At 39.7% G+C, this 17,635-nt stretch overlaps 1 protein-coding gene across 1 annotated transcript in view; it reads right to left on the reverse strand.

Annotated features, from left to right (window-relative positions):
• Nucleotides 1-2,591: 2,591 nt before the first annotated feature.
• The window catches only part of ZDHHC8 (zDHHC palmitoyltransferase 8), a 65,281-nt gene continuing 50,237 nt past the window's right edge, over nucleotides 2,592-17,635 (reverse strand). Inside the window, exons 5-11 of the mRNA XM_075275249.1 lie at nucleotides 15,607-15,709; nucleotides 15,209-15,300; nucleotides 11,612-11,744; nucleotides 11,414-11,531; nucleotides 10,149-10,258; nucleotides 8,179-9,212; nucleotides 2,592-3,949 (exon numbers count right to left, since the gene is read on the reverse strand). Of these exons, the coding sequence (XP_075131350.1) occupies nucleotides 3,772-3,949; nucleotides 8,179-9,212; nucleotides 10,149-10,258; nucleotides 11,414-11,531; nucleotides 11,612-11,744; nucleotides 15,209-15,300; nucleotides 15,607-15,709 (1,768 nt within the window). The 3' untranslated portion in view covers nucleotides 2,592-3,771. The remainder of the gene's footprint in view (nucleotides 3,950-8,178; nucleotides 9,213-10,148; nucleotides 10,259-11,413; nucleotides 11,532-11,611; nucleotides 11,745-15,208; nucleotides 15,301-15,606; nucleotides 15,710-17,635) is intronic.

The raw sequence follows: 17,635 nt of genomic DNA on the forward strand, positions 1-17,635 counted from the left end.
GCAGCAGAAATCGAGACTCATCAGACCAGGCAACGTTTTTCCAATCTTCAATTGTCCAATTTCGATGAGCTTGTGCAAATTGTAGCCTCAGTTTCCTGTTCTTAGCTGAAAGGAGTGGCACCCGGTGTGGTCTTCTGCTGCTGTAGCCCATCTGCCTCAAAGTTCGACGTACTGTGCGTTCAGAGATGCTCTTCTGGCTACCTTGGTTGTAACGGGTGGCTATTTGAGTCACTGTTGCCTTTCTATCAGCTCGAACCAGTCTGGCCATTCTCCTCTGACCTCTGGCATCAACAACGCATTTGCGCCCACAGAACTGCCGCTCACTGGATGTTTTTTCTTTTTCGGACCATTCTCTGTAAACCCTAGAGATGGTTGTGCGTGAAAATCCCAGTAGATCAGCAGTTTCTGAAATACTCAGACCAGCCCTTCTGGCACCAACAACCATGCCACGTTCAAAGGCACTCAAATCACCTTTCTTCCCCATACTGATGCTCGGTTTGAACTGCAGGAGATTGTCTTGACCATGTCTACATGCCTAAATGCACTGAGTTGCCGCCATGTGATTGGCTGATTAGAAATTAAGTGTTAACGAGCAGTTGGACAGGTGTACCTAATAAAGTGGCCGGTGTGTGTATGTTGCAATAGTGGAGCTCAGAGCTAAAAGTGCTGAAATATTGTAAATGACATGCTGATAAAATTCAGTCCCTGAAGAGATCTCAAGGGCTGCAGGACTATGCATGGATGTTTACAAATGCATGCCCTATAATGTCAGCTTTGTCACTATAAGCCTATAATGTGCGCAGCAGTTCGCCTGCAAAAGAAGTTTTGCAGAAAAAAAAAAAAAAAGCTGGAATCTATTTTTTTTTTTGCTATGGGCAATGTCTCCAAGTTTTCACGAACAGACCTCACTTCAGTATTTCACTGGTAAATCTGGTTGAAATGTTATACAAATGTCTCAGAGTGACGCAAATATTTAGATAGGAAAGGATCTGCATGTGACAGACTGGATTATACTGTATTTAAACAAAAAAACAAACACATCTTGAACTCATTAGGTATTAGCAAGCATTTGTAAAATGAGAGTGGGCCAGCCTTTGTTTGCCCCCATGGGTTGTCCTTGTGTATTCTGAACATTCACACATCTTAGCCGTTATACATTTAAGAGGATATAAGAGACAAGTAAGACAAGATATTTCCTTCATTAAAAAAATAAATATAGAAAAATGTTTGTTAAAAAGGACCTGTAAAACATACACTGTTCTTGCAACAACAAAAAAAAAAAAAAAAAATCTAGTAACAAAAAAACTGGAATACAGGGGAAAAAAAAAACCCTAAAACTTTAAAAATAGCGTATCGCATATTAACCTGTATAGGGTACATATAAACTTGGCCTTTTCCCACGAAGATTTAACAAACGCTTCCTGCTTCTGTGCCATGGTTTATACATTGTTTATTATTTCATTTTTAATTCATTGAAATATTGATTTTTATACTTTCGCATATTTTTTATTTAACAATAACTGATAAATCTAATGCCATGTGGCTGGATGGTACCATCCGTTATTTAACGTCACACTGTATTCTATTACATGGGAACTGCCCTCTCTATATGGTGTATTGGGGTAATCTTCGGATTCTGACTAGAGAAGAGCAGTACGCTACAAATATTAGCAGCCACACAGCACCACATTGCTTAACCCCTGTTCCAGAGGTGAAGGTTAAGGCAAGAAAACATCTACATGTATAACAGAACACTGATGCACCACGGCAACAGAGCGACAAAAGGACAAACACGGTAACATGTTGCCTAAACTTGATATATAAAAATCAATGTAAAATTTTACAAATTTTACCCAAGGATAAAAATATGCTGCAGTTCACAAACAAACTACTTCTGTTGTCGTTTTTTTTTCTTCACATAATACTTTATACTCCTGGTGGAACATTAGTAGTTTGTCTCCTCAAGATGTAACAGAATTCTTAACGTAGTGCAAAGACCCATTCACATTTTATTATGGTAATGCTGCAGTAAGAGATAGGCACGCTTCCAAGAGCCATCCAAGATTTTCAGCTCAAGGCAAAATTGCAACTCCACTGAGTAATCTGGGACAGACTGGACCTTAAAGACTTGCTTAAGAAAGGCAATATATGCTCTGAGAAACCAGGATGTCTCACATTTCCTTACAGCAAAGTAAAATGTACCCTGGATGTTTTTTGAAAAAGGAAATGAACAAATCTTACAAGTGTACTTAAATTCTGAAGCCTGCCCCAATGTCCAGATTCCCCATCGTGGTCCAGTAAACGCCACTTCCATGATGGTTTTCAGAGGGGCAGAGAAGTTTGCGTGCCTTTTTCGGCGAAGGAAAGAGTTTCTCTGACTCAGTTTATTAGTTAAGGGCTCGTTCACACGGGGAAAGAGGGGTAGATTTTGATGCCGAACCCACCTCAGAATCCGCCCCCTCACAACAGAGGTCTATGTAGACCGCTAGCTTCCTTTTTTTCTGTGAGCGGTATAATCCTGCTCACGGAAAAAAAGAAGTGAGCTGCCCATTCCTCAGGCGGATTCTGCGGCTGATTCAGCCCCGGCGTCCGTCTCGCGACAGCACTCTCCGGACTAGGCCCATTCATTTGGGCCTACTCCAGAGCGGGAGGCCGCGACTGTTGGAAGCCACAGGCGCATTTTGGTCCTATTCTGGCGCGGCATCCCGCATCAAAATCAGGACCAAAATACGAGGTCACTAGTCCCGTGTGAACTAGCCATAAGCCACCATTTTCTCTGCCATAGCTGAAGAGGAGACAGAGAAGGAGGCCGCTTAACTATTGAGCTGAACCAGAAAGACAGCAGCCTTCCTTACATTACCAACCTAGACATCTTCCTGAGTAGGATTACATTTTATTCATTTCCTCCTGCAAGTCATTCAATGTGTTAATGCTCTGGACAACCCCTTTATCTATTTAGCTTCAAGTTAGACGTGAAGAAGAATAAAAGGTTGGAAGCCGTCTCATCAGTATATACTCCATCTCAAGCTGCAGTACTAGAATCATTTTCTTATATGGAGGATTTGTCAATTCTTTAGGAACTGTCTCCCAAGTTGCAAAACTCCTCAATAATCTAAAAGTGAATGAAATCATTCTAATATCGATGACATTAATACATACAGTTTACGAATGAGGTGGAATTCCTAAAGGAGGAAGGAAACAGATACTAATAAGGAATGTATGTACGTATGTATTTTGTTATCCCAAACACATGCCACACAAACATCCCTTTATCATCAAAGTTACTATGTGAAGAAATTGGCATTTCGTAGGACATCTGGGGAATTTTTTTTAGTTTCTGTTTTAATCCATTGATCCTGGGATTTGTTCTCAGAAGAGCTTGATTCTTTTATTGTGGCCCAAAAAAAACTCAGATCCTGCAAATCACAAATTAAAAAAAACCAAAAACAAAAAAAACGACAAAATAAAATATAAAATGTTGTCCCACTGCTCTCACATCACAAGTTTTAAAACATTTCTTCTGGTTTTTTTTTTGTTTTCTTTTTCATGGACAGACAGACGTACAATGGCTTATTTTTTTTCTTTTTATCATGTATCCAACGTCTTCCCATGGATAAACATAGTTGTTGTTAGAGGTTCTTCTTCAGTCATGATTTAAAGCTCCCATTGACCACGTTCTTTTCCACACAGTCCAAAAAAATATGCCTTGTACTTGATTGGTTCATTACTTGCAGTCTTCTAAGTGGTCAAGGCACCTACAAGCAGGGACGTCTACACTGATATTTCATATGTAGTGCCTCCAACTCCAGAAACCTTCTTTACACTAGAATGCCGAGGACTCACTGTTGTAGTGCTCTGTGAACTAGATGTGGATCCCAGTCGACAGTCAGGCCTTGATAATCCCTTTGGCTGTCCATTTATCTTACCATGAGGTGTCTTCAGATCCTCCCTGAAGAGAAGACAGGATGATTATTACAATTCTACCATTAAGCTAAAGTTGTTGTTCAGTATAGTTTTTGGTAAGGAGGCCAGGAAAGGTGTGTGTGTGTGTGTGTGGGGGGGGGGGGGGGGCAGAAGAAAAAAAAACAACCCATACTCACCTGTCTGCCAAAGTCCCCACCGCACGTAACCTCTGAGGCTAATCACTGGCCTAAGGAAAAGTCATGTGCGGCAGGTACTTCCGCCAGAACCAGACCCCGAAACAGCAGGTCCGGCCTGCAGTGGAAGACATCAGTGCAGTGGGGACAGGTAAGTAAGGAGTTTTTTGTTTGTTTGTTTCTTTTGTCAATTTCACCTAGCCTCCTTCCTAAAAACGAGTTATCCTGAACAACTATAAGTCATATTCTGCTAGGTTTACAAACAAAAGTATCAGGTTAATGTGCCAGAATTGTGTCTACATTTGCAACAGAGAAAAAAAAAAAAAAATTTGTATTCATGCCTTGCTTCAACCTAAGTGACCATATACACGTCAATGACCCGTCTGGAAAAAATGGTCCTTATGTGGATCAGACTTCCTGAACTGAACTCAGCCGTGTGCACCGAACTCACTGTATCATAGTTGGTCGTGATGTATGAGCTCCCAAACAGCCTGACTGCTACTCCAGCAGAGTGTCACCTGTATGTTACAAATGATACTCCGTGTGGGGGCCTTCTTCCTATACAGTAAATATACAACCGGATGTGTGAAGTGGGTAATACACATTGAGCTAACCTAGATTCTATCACCATACAGGACAACAAGAAAAAAAATAATAAAAATAAATAAATAAATATATATATATATATATATATATATATATATATATATATATATATATATTTATTTGCCATGTCTGGGGAATACCTACTACCTTAAAGTCCTGTAGAGAAATGTATATCAGTTTGCCATCTCTAGTTACAGCCTTTACTGTTGTTTTGTTCTTGGGAATCCCTGATCAGTTTCCAATGAACCCCACTGCTATACCTTGTTACTTGTGGAGCATATTAGGTACACTAGGGGGAACAATACATTTCAGAATGGCAAACATTTCCATAGTCTTTTCTCACTGCTCAGCTACAAACGTGGCACATAACCATACCTGATCTTATATAAAAGGCTTTTTCATTAACAGAGATCTCTCAGCCCCCCTGGGAATAAACTGGGAATATTCAGGAGGAATGACATGATGAAGGATTACAAAGAAAAGATACTCAAACATAGTCATTTCATGAGTAATAGAAGTATTTACTAAAACGGGAGGAGGCGATGCAGACTCTCTTTACACATTTTATAGCAAAAATTATCTTCACTCTATAATTAACCCAACATTAACAGACCAACAGTACTGCAGAGAGACCATAGAAAATTGGGCCTATTCAGTCATCCATTTAGACTTTAAAGCTCTACTCTTCTTTTTTGTGTCATATTGTTAAAGGGATTATCTGGGGGTTGGAATCAAGCCCGAAACCCCTGGTCTACCACCAAGAGTCTGGCGGATAATATAAGTTTATATATACTATTATTACTACTACTAAGTACGTAAATAACTATATAAATAATACAAATATTACATATAAATTATTATTATTTGTATGAAAAAAAACACTTAATGCTACATATGGTTTATACACGTAGTGTGGGCAACCACTAACACACCTGCTAATGGAGTTCATCAAGTGACTATTTTGTACAAATCCCCATCGATTCTAGAAGCTAGGTTCACAGTTTTTTGTAGATGGAATTTTGAGGCAGAACACTGAACTCATGTCTTCCAAAATACATAAAATACAATCAGGCCTGGTTCACATCTGCGTTCGGGGGGGTCCCCATGCGGACTTCCCAAACGGAATATCGAACACATTGACAAGCAGTGAGCAATGAAAGCAAAACGGATCCCATAGACTATAATGGGTTCCGTGTGTTTTCCACGCGGTGTCCGCACAAAACATGCAGAGAGAAAAGTATTTCAAGAACTGCTTTCCTCTCCACATGATTCGTGCAGGAAAACACATGGACCCCATTATAGTTTATGGAATCCGTGTGCTTTCATTGCTCACCGCTTGTCAATGCATTCGATATTCCGTTGGGGAGGGGGGGGGGGGGTCTTCAAGCAGACTCCCTGAACTGAATGCAGATGTGAACCAGGCCTAAAGTGTTACGCCAGTCATAAGGCAAGATGGGCCTTGTCTACTATTCAGAAATCTGTTATGTTATTCATCATGTGTGGCAATGATCATATAAAACAAAAAAAAACAAAACACAATCTGGGTGCGATTTGAAAGATGTGAGGAATTACAAGCCATTACTTACCTTCCATGCTCCTGCAACCGCCTCGGTACCACAATGCATCCATTCTACTATTCACGCTTGGCCTGTATGAGACAAACCGAGCGGGTAGTGATGCAGAGGAGAGTGGAATGTAATGTGAACCATAAGACCAGCGGGGTGCACTGATGGATCCAGTTAATGCAGCATGGAAGGCAAGTAATCACTTTTTAATCTTGGTCAGGCCCAAAAAGAAAAAGTTAGTTATATTTTTGGTGAAGTTTTACATCCAGATAATTTTAATTCAGTATTAACAAAACATTTAAAAAGGGAAACTGTCAGGTTTTTCTTCCCACCATAAACTGGACTTATGTACAAGACTGAGTAATTCCCTTTCCATTGGTGTCCTCTGTAACCTTTGTGTTGTAGCAAAGTTTTAAATGTATGAAAGCATAAAAAAGTCATATATAAATTAACCTAACTAGTCCCAGTGGACGAGGAGCAGCTTCAGTATAGTCACACTGTTTGCTTGATATTCATGCCTCCTGAGTGTGACTGACATCTCCCTCAGTTCCCTCTTCCCTCGCTATCTGATGTCCAGATCTTGCATAGGCTCCGGACCAGGTGTGTGTTCTGCTCTGTTCCCTACAGTGTGCAACAACCAGTGAGTAGGCTCAATAAAAAGATGAGACCTTGTACAGCGCACTCTAATACTAGCGGCTCCCTGACAAGAGCATATGCGCATCAGTCGGCCAAGGAGAAGCAGGTGAAATAGCACTTGCACTAGATTAGGCCAGTGGGTAGGGAGAGGGACTGGTGATGGCAGGGAGTGGTGGAACTGTGAGGAGAATGTCAATCATATCCAGGAGGTGTGACCAGCAAGGGTGACTATTTAGATTAAATTACATATGACTTTTTATTCTTTCAAACATTTCTAACTTCCCTTCTGCAACAGAAAGATTACAGAGGGGAACTAATGGAAAGGGAGTTACTTCATCCTGCACATGGTATGGACAGTTATGGTGGAAAAACCACCTGACAGGTTGCATACAATTGCAAACTTAGCTTCTTCAAGTCACAAACAAAATTAATAAAAAAAAAACCCATAGAAACAAAAAGCAGATTTGGTTGAAATTCATCTAATGTGTGGCATCAGGATTAAAAGAAAATGGCAACTAAAATTTATAGCTGATTTATTGCCCAGACCTATTTTATATCTTTATTACTTATCACAATTATAAACATAAGAGTATGTTCACACAATGGAAAAGTAATTTGAGGCAGACTTACGCTTAAAATCCCTTTCCATTTTCACCGTCTGGCTTTGGCTTTCCGGTATTTGTATCAAGACTGAGAAAGTCGCCTAGTTTTTCAGCATCCTACTTTGAGCTATGCCTCCCAATGAATACAATCAGGGTTGCATAAGGCAAAGATTTTAAGACGGAATCAGTCTCCAAATTAGTGCCAAATTCCACTGTCTGAATGGGCCCTAATTAGAGATGAGCGAGTACTATTCGAAACGGCAGTTTTGAATAGCATGCACCCCATAGCAATGAATGGAATCGGCTGCATCCATTCATTCCTATGGGTGCATGCTATTCGAAACTGACGTTTCGAATAATACTCGCTCATCTCTAGCCCTAGTATCGCATATACTGTTAAAATTATATTTGACTTCAACGAAGCACAGTTCTGGTTTTCATCAAAATCATGAAATTGATGTTAGCACCACCCAGAGTCCAATATATTCCATGCAGGCTTTCTCCTCCACCAGAAGCAGTTTCTTCACAGTAGTCAATGGTGGTGGGATAAGGAAGCCTGCATTCAATATATCTCAGTTGTTCACACTGTTCTAGCTCATCCAAAAACAAGCAAATAGAATGAAAGCAAAAAACAAACTAATGTCTACAGCACATTTTGCCTCAAAGTCTTACCTCTGAACAGCCATGGAAGCTCCTTCTACAAATTCCATGGTATTAAGAAATGTGACCGATTTCCCTCCACCATAAGAGGGCGACCTAGGAATTCCAGAGGGTGAAGATGGAACCTGATGACCTGGGGACTTGTATGAACCATTACTAACCCGTCCTTGCAAGGGTTGATGACTCTGGATATTGTTATTGGCCAGATCAGCCTGCAAAGATGCAGTGGAAGTCCTAGGAGCTCTGGAGACTGCACTAGAAAGAGAGGATACAGAGGACTGTAGAATAGGGTTCCTGGAACTAAAACTAGTAGCTCCTGCCAAGAGATTGTCCTTTGAACCATACCGGCCTGAAGTAACACGTGGGTTCTCTGAGAGAGAGCTGACCTGCTGTAAGCTGTATGTGCTCGGGGTATCATAGACCCCTGAGTCTGCAAAAACAGAATCTGTATGAGAGTGTAGCAGCTTCTCCCTTTCCTCCATCTCCTTCCTTTCCTGGATTGAGGCCATAATGGATTTGGAAAGGTTGTCATACCGCACAGGAGAAGGATCCCTTTGATGTCCGGCAGCCCTGCTCAATACAGGACTAAAACTTTGAGCTGGTTGCCGCTCTGCTCCTCTTAGATGGCACATTTTGGCAGACATATATGGTGAATGGTATCCCACAGAACTGGCGGCAGTGTGTGCAGTGCATTTACCAGATGCTGGAGATACTGGATTGAGCAAACTGTCATAAGATAAACTCCCATTACGATTAGACAAGGCGTTAGGGGAAAAAACACTCTTATATGGTGTAGTAGTGTCACCCTCTGATTTCACCATCTGAAGAGGAATTTTCTCTGACTCACGACGCCCTGAATTTTTAAGGCTCAGAGAGCGCGAGTTGGCAGTGAAGTTGTCAAGTTGCAGTGGAGATGACTGATAGGACTTATGGAGGGAGTTCTTGCGGTACTCTTGAAAATCCAGGTTGGGTTCTGATTGGTAATCATGATTCCTGCAGTCTTCCTCCAAGAACACACTGTCCTTAAGTCCATCTTGCATAGCAATCTGAAATAAAGAGTTTTTTTTAAAAATATTTTTTTCACTTTTTTTGATCATTGCTATGTGATTACCAGAATTTTGGTAGTTGCACAAATTTTCAAAAAATGGAACTGTACTGCATTTATGGAAATTATCAAAAATACAGAAATTAAAAATACTCATTTAAATACACATTAAAATAGAATCCATATTAACATCAACAAATGCACTAGTTGAATGTGGTAGTCGCTGTATCAGTATGAATAAAAAATATTTAATCACCAAGTCAGTATAATTGTACATTTTTAATTCACAGGAATGGATATGGGGGTAGACACAAACATGTGTGAATTTGCCCAAATAGGAGCAGTGTCTGGTACTATGATGTCTTATGAATGACTATACTTGGGACAGACCAGAACCATGCAAGGAACTGCCACAGGTACAATGGAGTTGGAAGATAGGGGGAGTTAGGCCAGTTTAAAATGGACAAATCTGGTCCAGGAGATACAGTCAAGATATCAACAGCATTTACCACGCCGAACCCTGAGCTGGACTCCCAGTTCCTGCTTCCTTACAGCTCTACTGTCCGGTACTGTAATGGTGTTTTCAATAATAGACAATATAGCTATGGGAAAGCAGAGACTCCTATCATCATAGATGAATATGTATGCAGGAGTCCAGGTCCCAGCTCTGAGTGTGGTCATGTCTCTGGACCAAAACTGGAGGTGAAGTTGGCTTAAGTCTCCCTAAGCAGAAAAAAAACCTCTCTCCTCCCTAGGTAAATTCAATTAAATCAATTTTTACATAACGTGATGTACATTTATATTTTTCTGCTATAAAGATATTTGTCTGAGTTATAAATTGCAGATCACTTTTAGTGCTTACTAATACACAAAATCACAATATAGTATAGTTGGAAAAAAAAAAATGTGTGTGGTTTTATGGCAGCTTTTAGTTTACCTGTTCTGTTGCTGGGTGGTAATGTACTTTGGGGTTCACTCCAAATCCTGGTCGGTATTTGTACATGGCTGGAGTTTGAGGACTGATCATTTTTGGCGATAGTCCACTGTCTATAAAACAACACATTACAATGACATAATTGCATACCAAACCATTGTGCAAAACTGCAGTAACTATATCTCTATCATGTTAATAACTAATGGTTCTGCCTTTGTGTTTTGTGGATACTAAGACTTAAGGGAAGTTCACACTACAGTTACTAATGTCCATTGCTGTCTTCCATCATAGGATGACAGCAACAGACATTAAACTGTCACAGACCGATTCTGTGTCCGTTCCCATTGACACTAATGTAAACATCATGACGCTATCTTCAGTCACCTTTGTTTACTTTTGTAATGGAAGATAAAGTTGTGCATGCAGGGTTTGTCCAGATTTTTCACATTGATGATCTAAGCTCAGAATAGGTCAAGAATATCACAGCGATGAGTCTGATAACTCTCGCTCATCAGCTGTTCACAGCAGCAAAGAGTGCCAATATGACACAGTGGACAGAGGCAGATAACCCATCCAACTGTGTAGTGAAAGGGAGCCAACCTGCAGCAACTTAGAACAGCCACTAAATAATGGATAAAGCTGTCTGCTTCCAACTGTGCAGTTCCAACACTGGAAGCTACTGATCTTGTAAAGTATGGACATCCTAAGTTCTCCAGAGATGGAGACACCCTCCACCCCGTATGCAGCCTCTCCACGGGGAAACTGGGTTCTTTTTGGCTGGACACAAAGTCGGACATGCAGGACTTTGTGTCAGGTCAAAAAAAAAAACAAACGGTTTCCCCGTGCAGAGGCTGCAGACTGACACTGGTGGTTTGCTTTTATAACCCATGCTAATGAATGGGTTTTTTAAATTGGCCGTTGGGAAGCCGTCGCTTATACAGTTTTCTCTAGGACTTAGGACGGAAACCCGGCAGACTGACACAGGGCGCACAGGGACGCAAGTGGATGCGAGACCTGATTTTAGGATGGTGCTCACATGATTCAGAGTTCCCAAATGTTGAATTTGAAAACTGCTCTATTCATCTGATGAGGCGATATATATATATATATATATATATATATATATATATATATATATATATATATATATATATATAAAAAAAAAAAAAAAAAAAAAAAAAAAGCATTTTTCTTTGCAGACTTCCAACTATATGACAACATATGTAAAACATTTCTTAGTAGGAGACTAAGGAGACTCTTACTTTTACCTTCACTACTTCCCAGTGTTCCCTTCATGTCTGAATATTTGGTGGGGTCTCCTTTCGGAGGTAGAGACGGCTGTATATCCAGAGATTTATCATTTATACCTTCTAAACTTCCTTTGGACTGAAATAAAGTATGTTTATTAAAATAAGGAATAATAGAAGATTGAGAAATTAACACATTTTACTTAGTTTGTTAGTCACCTTGGAGCGGTGTAAATTAGCCTGGATACCATTGTCGCTTATCTTTACCGTTATTTGCCTTTCTGACAGATCTTGACGTATAAATGGAGGCTTGAGTGTGATTGGCGGCCTCTTCTTTGGTTCAACCACATATCTTATGAAGAGGAGAAGTCCTTTTGTTATACATGTATGGACTGAACATACGCAAAACTAATTTAGACAATAATTAAAACAATTGAACTATATCACAGAGTTCCCTCAGCAACTGTACACAGTTCCACGGTTGGCAAGTTATACTTTCATGCATTTTAGTATGGCATGTAAATTGTATGAAAGCAGATGGTCATGGTACATTATGTATACTTAAAACTTCAGATAAAATCATTTGCAGAAATATTGTAGAAGATGCCAATTAGAGCACAGACACATCATTCTTAGAAACTGCAACTAATCTTCTATCATTTACAAACTGGCTTATAATTCAGCCTTTGACTGTTGGCAATCCATTTTATAATGCTTCAGGGTTTCTGTCCTTTGCCCCAGAAAACCAAATTATTATAAAGTCTAAAATGAAATTTTACATAACATTTAACACCTCTTCCATTTCTAAGAAACCTAAAGACTATTTCTGCTATCAAAATTTACTTTACTGTGAAAGCAACAAAGTGGATTTATTCCATTTACTCCTGTTTGACGCAGACTCTTAAAGGGAGTTTGTTAGCAGTAATATGGTTATACACCCAATTACAATACTTTGTAAAGGTGATTCTTCAGTTTCCATATATGCCTTTATTATAGCAATCATTAGGCTTCTAACCAATTTACTGATGACAGACGCCATACAGAGGGGAATGGAAAGTGGACAATATTTATATAAAAGTCTGGTGGTCTTTTATTCCCTCTCAGAAAGTCTAATTAATATCTCTGAAAATTGCTTTGCTTTTCCTGTAGAAGATCCAGGTGGTAAGAATGAGCTACTGAATACTTCGGACCACCAGGACTGGACATATTAGATGGACTTTCTGAAGAACATTTAAAGGGGTGGCCACTTACAGACCAATGTTATTGTTTATACAATAAAAAGTTACACAATATTCCCATATACTTTCTGCATCAATTCCTCAATTTTCTAGATAAAAGAGAAAAGGGGGAACAGTTCCTCAATTTTCTAGATCTCTGCTTGCTGTCATTGATTCAGCTTACTTCCACTGAAAACAAAATAAATAAATTAATTAATTAATTGATGGCCATGTGATGGTCACACAGGTGCACAGCACAGTATTCAGATATCTGTCTTGTAACGAGTTCAATATGTGTGTATATCCCATGACCATGAACTGAGTATCCCATTACCATAGACCGATTTTTATCCACTGGAAATAAGAATGAATGAATGCTAGCAAGCAAGCAGAGATCTAGAATAAAGTGAGGAGTGGATTCAGAAAGTATATACAAAATTGTACAAATTTTTATTACACAAACAATAACAATGGTCTTTCAATATCTGTCAGCTTTTTTGTTTAGTTTACAAAAATAAAGTATTAGCAGCAATTTTGGTATTTAATTACATCATTTTTTTTAAAAAAAAAATTGTATTATCTTTATATACTTTTGCAAAACACACATGCAGCAAGCAGCAAATTGTGTAGTTCAACACAGAGCAAGATAAATGCTCATTTTGTCCAACCAAAGTTCATTTAGTTTTGCTACATAAAGCAACTTTTTATTTGTTTGTTTGTTTGTTTGTTTTTTTGGGGGGGGGGTGTTTTGTTTTTTAATAAAATTTACACAACTTAATTTTTTTTTTTTTTTTTTAGCTCATATAAGATGTCACAAAACAATCTTCTGATGGCATATATAACACTATGTAAGCATTAGTGTCCGTCAGCTAATAATTGATACAGCTAAATGTGCACATAGCTATGTGAAGTCCTCAGCTTCCATTACAATCCACCAGAACTCCAGAATGACATTTCAGGGCACCGATAGGATATGACAGGGAGCCCTCACCTGTGTCCAACTACCTAGATGCTGTATTCACGGTTGACTAAGTCATCAATAAGGTTATGGAAGTAGCAGAGCTGTAGTACTGCTACTGTTGCTGCACAGCAATGATCAGAGGGATTTGCAGTAAAACCTATTGTTAGCAATCGAATAAAGCCATTGCCATGTTAATATGACCGCTCACAAATGACCGTCAACCATAACTTATATAGTCATGTGGCAGTAGGAAAGCATTTAAGTTAGGAACAGCCTTTTTAAAGTGTCCATTCAATCTTCATGAAATTCATTGCATGCCACTTAAAATTTTGCTAACTGGATTCCATGGTTTCCTTGTCAGACTACAAATTGTCACTTTTTTACATTACAGGAAGCACTGGATAATAAGTATGTAGTCTGTTGCCAAGGAGTCAATGAGCAACTAACTACAATTTAAAAGCTTATGCCAGACCTAGTGGAAGAAAACCTACACTATAAAAAGGGCAGTACTGTAAGATACTATTTTGCTAAATAAATCTTTATATAGGTGGGTTCTCACCTTTTGACATTGTGATAAGTCACAAAAACAACTGGCACAAATATCAACACAGGGATTAGTGTCTGAATCTGCAAGTCAGAATAATCCAGACGTTTTGTATTGAAAACCAGAGCTGACTGTGGAAGAGCCCAGAATAGATCCTACACAAGCATAGATTTCACATTTAAAGGGGCTCTATCAGCAAAACCTAAAAAAGAATGATCTACTTGCGCATCATGCACGCTGGACGGGCATTCAGGGTGTGTCTTCTTCTTCCACACCACTTCTTCCTCCGATGTCTTCGGGTCCCGTCCTCCTCCGGCACTCGCTAAATGACATAGATTTAAAAAAATGGCCTGGGCGCGTGCGCAGTAGCTGTAGTAGAAGCCGCATACTACTGTGCATGCGCCCAGGCCATTTTTTTAAATCAATGTCAGTTCACGAGCGCCGGAGGACGGGACCCGAGGACATCGGACGAAGAGGAGGCGTGGATGAAGAAGACGGCGCACCCTGAATGCCCGCCCAGCGTGCACGATGCGTAAGTAGATCACATTCTTTTTTAGGGTATTATTTTAAAACGGGGGGGTAGTTTAATGTAACTTTTACGGTGCCTGAATAGCCTTTTTAAAGGCTATTCACGCATATGTGGGGCTCTATCAGCAAAATCATGCTGATAGAGCCCCTTTAACTTATTAAATAAATATCCATATGCATGACATGTGGGAGACCAGCCCCTTCCTCAGATGAGTATGGACATAAAAGAAGGTACAACCAACCAGTCTTAAAGGGGAAACACAAACAGAAGACACAAAGGGGAGGGACCAATACAGGATTAATGTATGACTAAAGACCAGGTGTAAAAGTAAATGCATGTAAAAACAAATGCATAAAAAAAACCTATAGAAACTCTGGTTCTCCTATACTGTAAAACAAAAAAAATATATAGATTTTATCAGTGGTTATTCTGACATGCAAAGAGTCTCTTTAGCTTTTCAAGATATCTGTATTAAGGCTAGACATTGTACCTACAGTTACAACTGGTATTACATACCATGCAAGACCAGAAGCACGGGAGACTGAAGTGTTACCAAACTTCTTACCTTGGTGATAATGGACTGCACAAAACATGTTGTATGTTCCCACAGCATCCTCTGGTGAAAGGATTAACTCCTCCACGAAATTTTCCTGTCACCTGGGAAAAGGTTATCAAGATAAGCATGTGAAAAGGAAATTGAAATGTTCAAACAAAAATATATTTAAATATATGTATATTTAACCAACAGTTACAAAAGGTTCGAGGCCAGATTTTTTTTTTTTTTATAATAGGCAAGTCTCCTAAAAGAAGTCAATATGTAAAACAGATTTGAGTAGTTAGAGAAGTAAAATGTATTATCAACACTATTTCATAACATGGCCTGCTAGCAGTTTAGCAACATGGAAAGTAGAGCTCGTATATACCAAATTATGGATCATTATAAAATATTTATTTTCTTTTTACCTGTTCATTGGTGGTGCGCCCTCTTACAACAAGAACAATATGGAAGCCAGTGAGACCAACAACAGGAATGAAAAACAGGCCAGCCACACACATGACTGATATACTGGACCAATGCGATAAGGATTTTAGCTCTTCACAATAGATTTTAATAAGATATAATTTTTCATAGATATTATATGTACAGTAATTCCCCAAAACAACTGTTCGTAATTGTGCCCTGAGATGTTTTGCTTTTCAGACAGATGGGTGACAGAGGAGTCCAAAAAAACACTGCAAAATCTGCAACAATAAAAAAGCTGTATTTCTACAATGTGGGGCCTCAGCCTTAGGCTAAAGCACCACGTTGCGGAAACGCAGCGTTTTTTGTTGCAAATTTTGCTGCGGTTTTTTGAGCCAAAGTCTGGAGTGCATTTAACAGAAAGGAAATATCTAACAGCTTCCTTTATATTTTCCATTCCTTTTCAATCTACTCCTGACTTTGGCTCAAAAAGACGCAGCAAAACCTGCAACAAAAAAAACAAAAACTGTGTTTCTGTAACGTGGGGCCTTAACTTTAAATAGTATTTTTTCCTTGTGAATCATTGCCACAGGTGCCAGATCTCACCATTTTTGTCAAAGTGCAAATTGGCTCGTTGGAGCAATATGGACATGGTTGCTTACCTCTTCCACGCAGCAGCAGCCTTGCTGCTCCAAGGAGCTTATTTGCAAATTGACAAAAAAAAATTAAAAATCAGAAATATCTTAGCTACAGATTCAAAGGAAAAACACAGTTTGATTCAGGTGACCCTAACCTATCTATGGACCAGAAATGATATTCTAGAATCTAGTGACTCTCTTTAACCTCATCACCCCTAGTGTCTGACTGGGATGTCTGGACCCCTGCAGATTTGGTGTACTGATACAGCATGGGTACAGATAATAACAGGTCTAGTACAATAATAATACAAAATGTTAAAAAAAAACAACACATAAAATAACTCATAATAGAAGATAAAAAGATAGTAGGAGTCATAACTAAAAGAAAAAACTTCAGGATCATTTAGTTCTATGTGCAAAATGCTCTATGCTTAACCTGGTGTTGATTATACAGCCTAACTGTGGTTGAGAGGATGGGTCTCCAATAGCGCTCCTTCTCACACTTGGGGTGAAGCAGTCGGTCACTGACAGTACTGCCCAGTTCTATCACGGTCTCATGCATGGGATGGGAGTTATTCTCCAGCATGGAGGTCACCACAGATAGTATTCTTCTGTCACCCACCACCTGCACTGGGTCCAGTGGGCTCCCCAGGAGAGAGCTTGTCCTTCTAACCAGCCTATCAAGTCTATTCCTATCCCTGGCTGGAATGCTACTCCCCCAGCAGGCCACTCCGAAGATGACTGATGCTACCACAGAGTTGAAAAAGGCCCTAATTAGTGCCCCTTGGACTCCAAAGGCCCTCAGCCCTTCTGAGCAGGTAAAGCCTGCTGTGACCCTTTCTGTAGAGAGCATCCAGGTGATCTGCCCAGTCTAGGTTGTTATTAAGGAGCATACCCAGGTACTTATAGGTCATGACTATCTCAATGCCTGTCCCCTGGATGTCCAGCAGATTCAGAGCATGTCTCTGCTTACTAACGTCCACCATCATTTCCTTGCCAGCATTAATCCTGAGGTGGTTCCACTGGCACCATTCCACAAAATTCCAGTTGAAGTCTCTGTACTCCCTGTTGTCTCAGACTGTGATGAGCTTACTATTGCAGAGTCTTCGGAGCACTTTTGTAAGTAGCAGCTGGATGACTTGTACCTAAAGCAGTGGTTCTTAACCTTGTCTGAGGTACCGAACCCACCAGTTTCATAAGCACATTCACCGAACCCTTCTTTAGTGATAAATCAAATATGAGTTTTTTCCAAATTCAAGACAAAGGTATATGGGTTTTTTTTTTACTGGTACACAAAGTGAACCGTGCATAGGGCCTAGGGTTCGACCAGACCCTGGTTAAGAATCACTGCCCTAAAGTCAGTAGTTTACAGTGTGAAGAGGAAAGGGGCAAG

Source organism: Leptodactylus fuscus, chromosome 1 (assembly GCF_031893055.1).
Source record: "Leptodactylus fuscus isolate aLepFus1 chromosome 1, aLepFus1.hap2, whole genome shotgun sequence".
NCBI lineage: Eukaryota > Metazoa > Chordata > Amphibia > Anura > Leptodactylidae > Leptodactylus > Leptodactylus fuscus.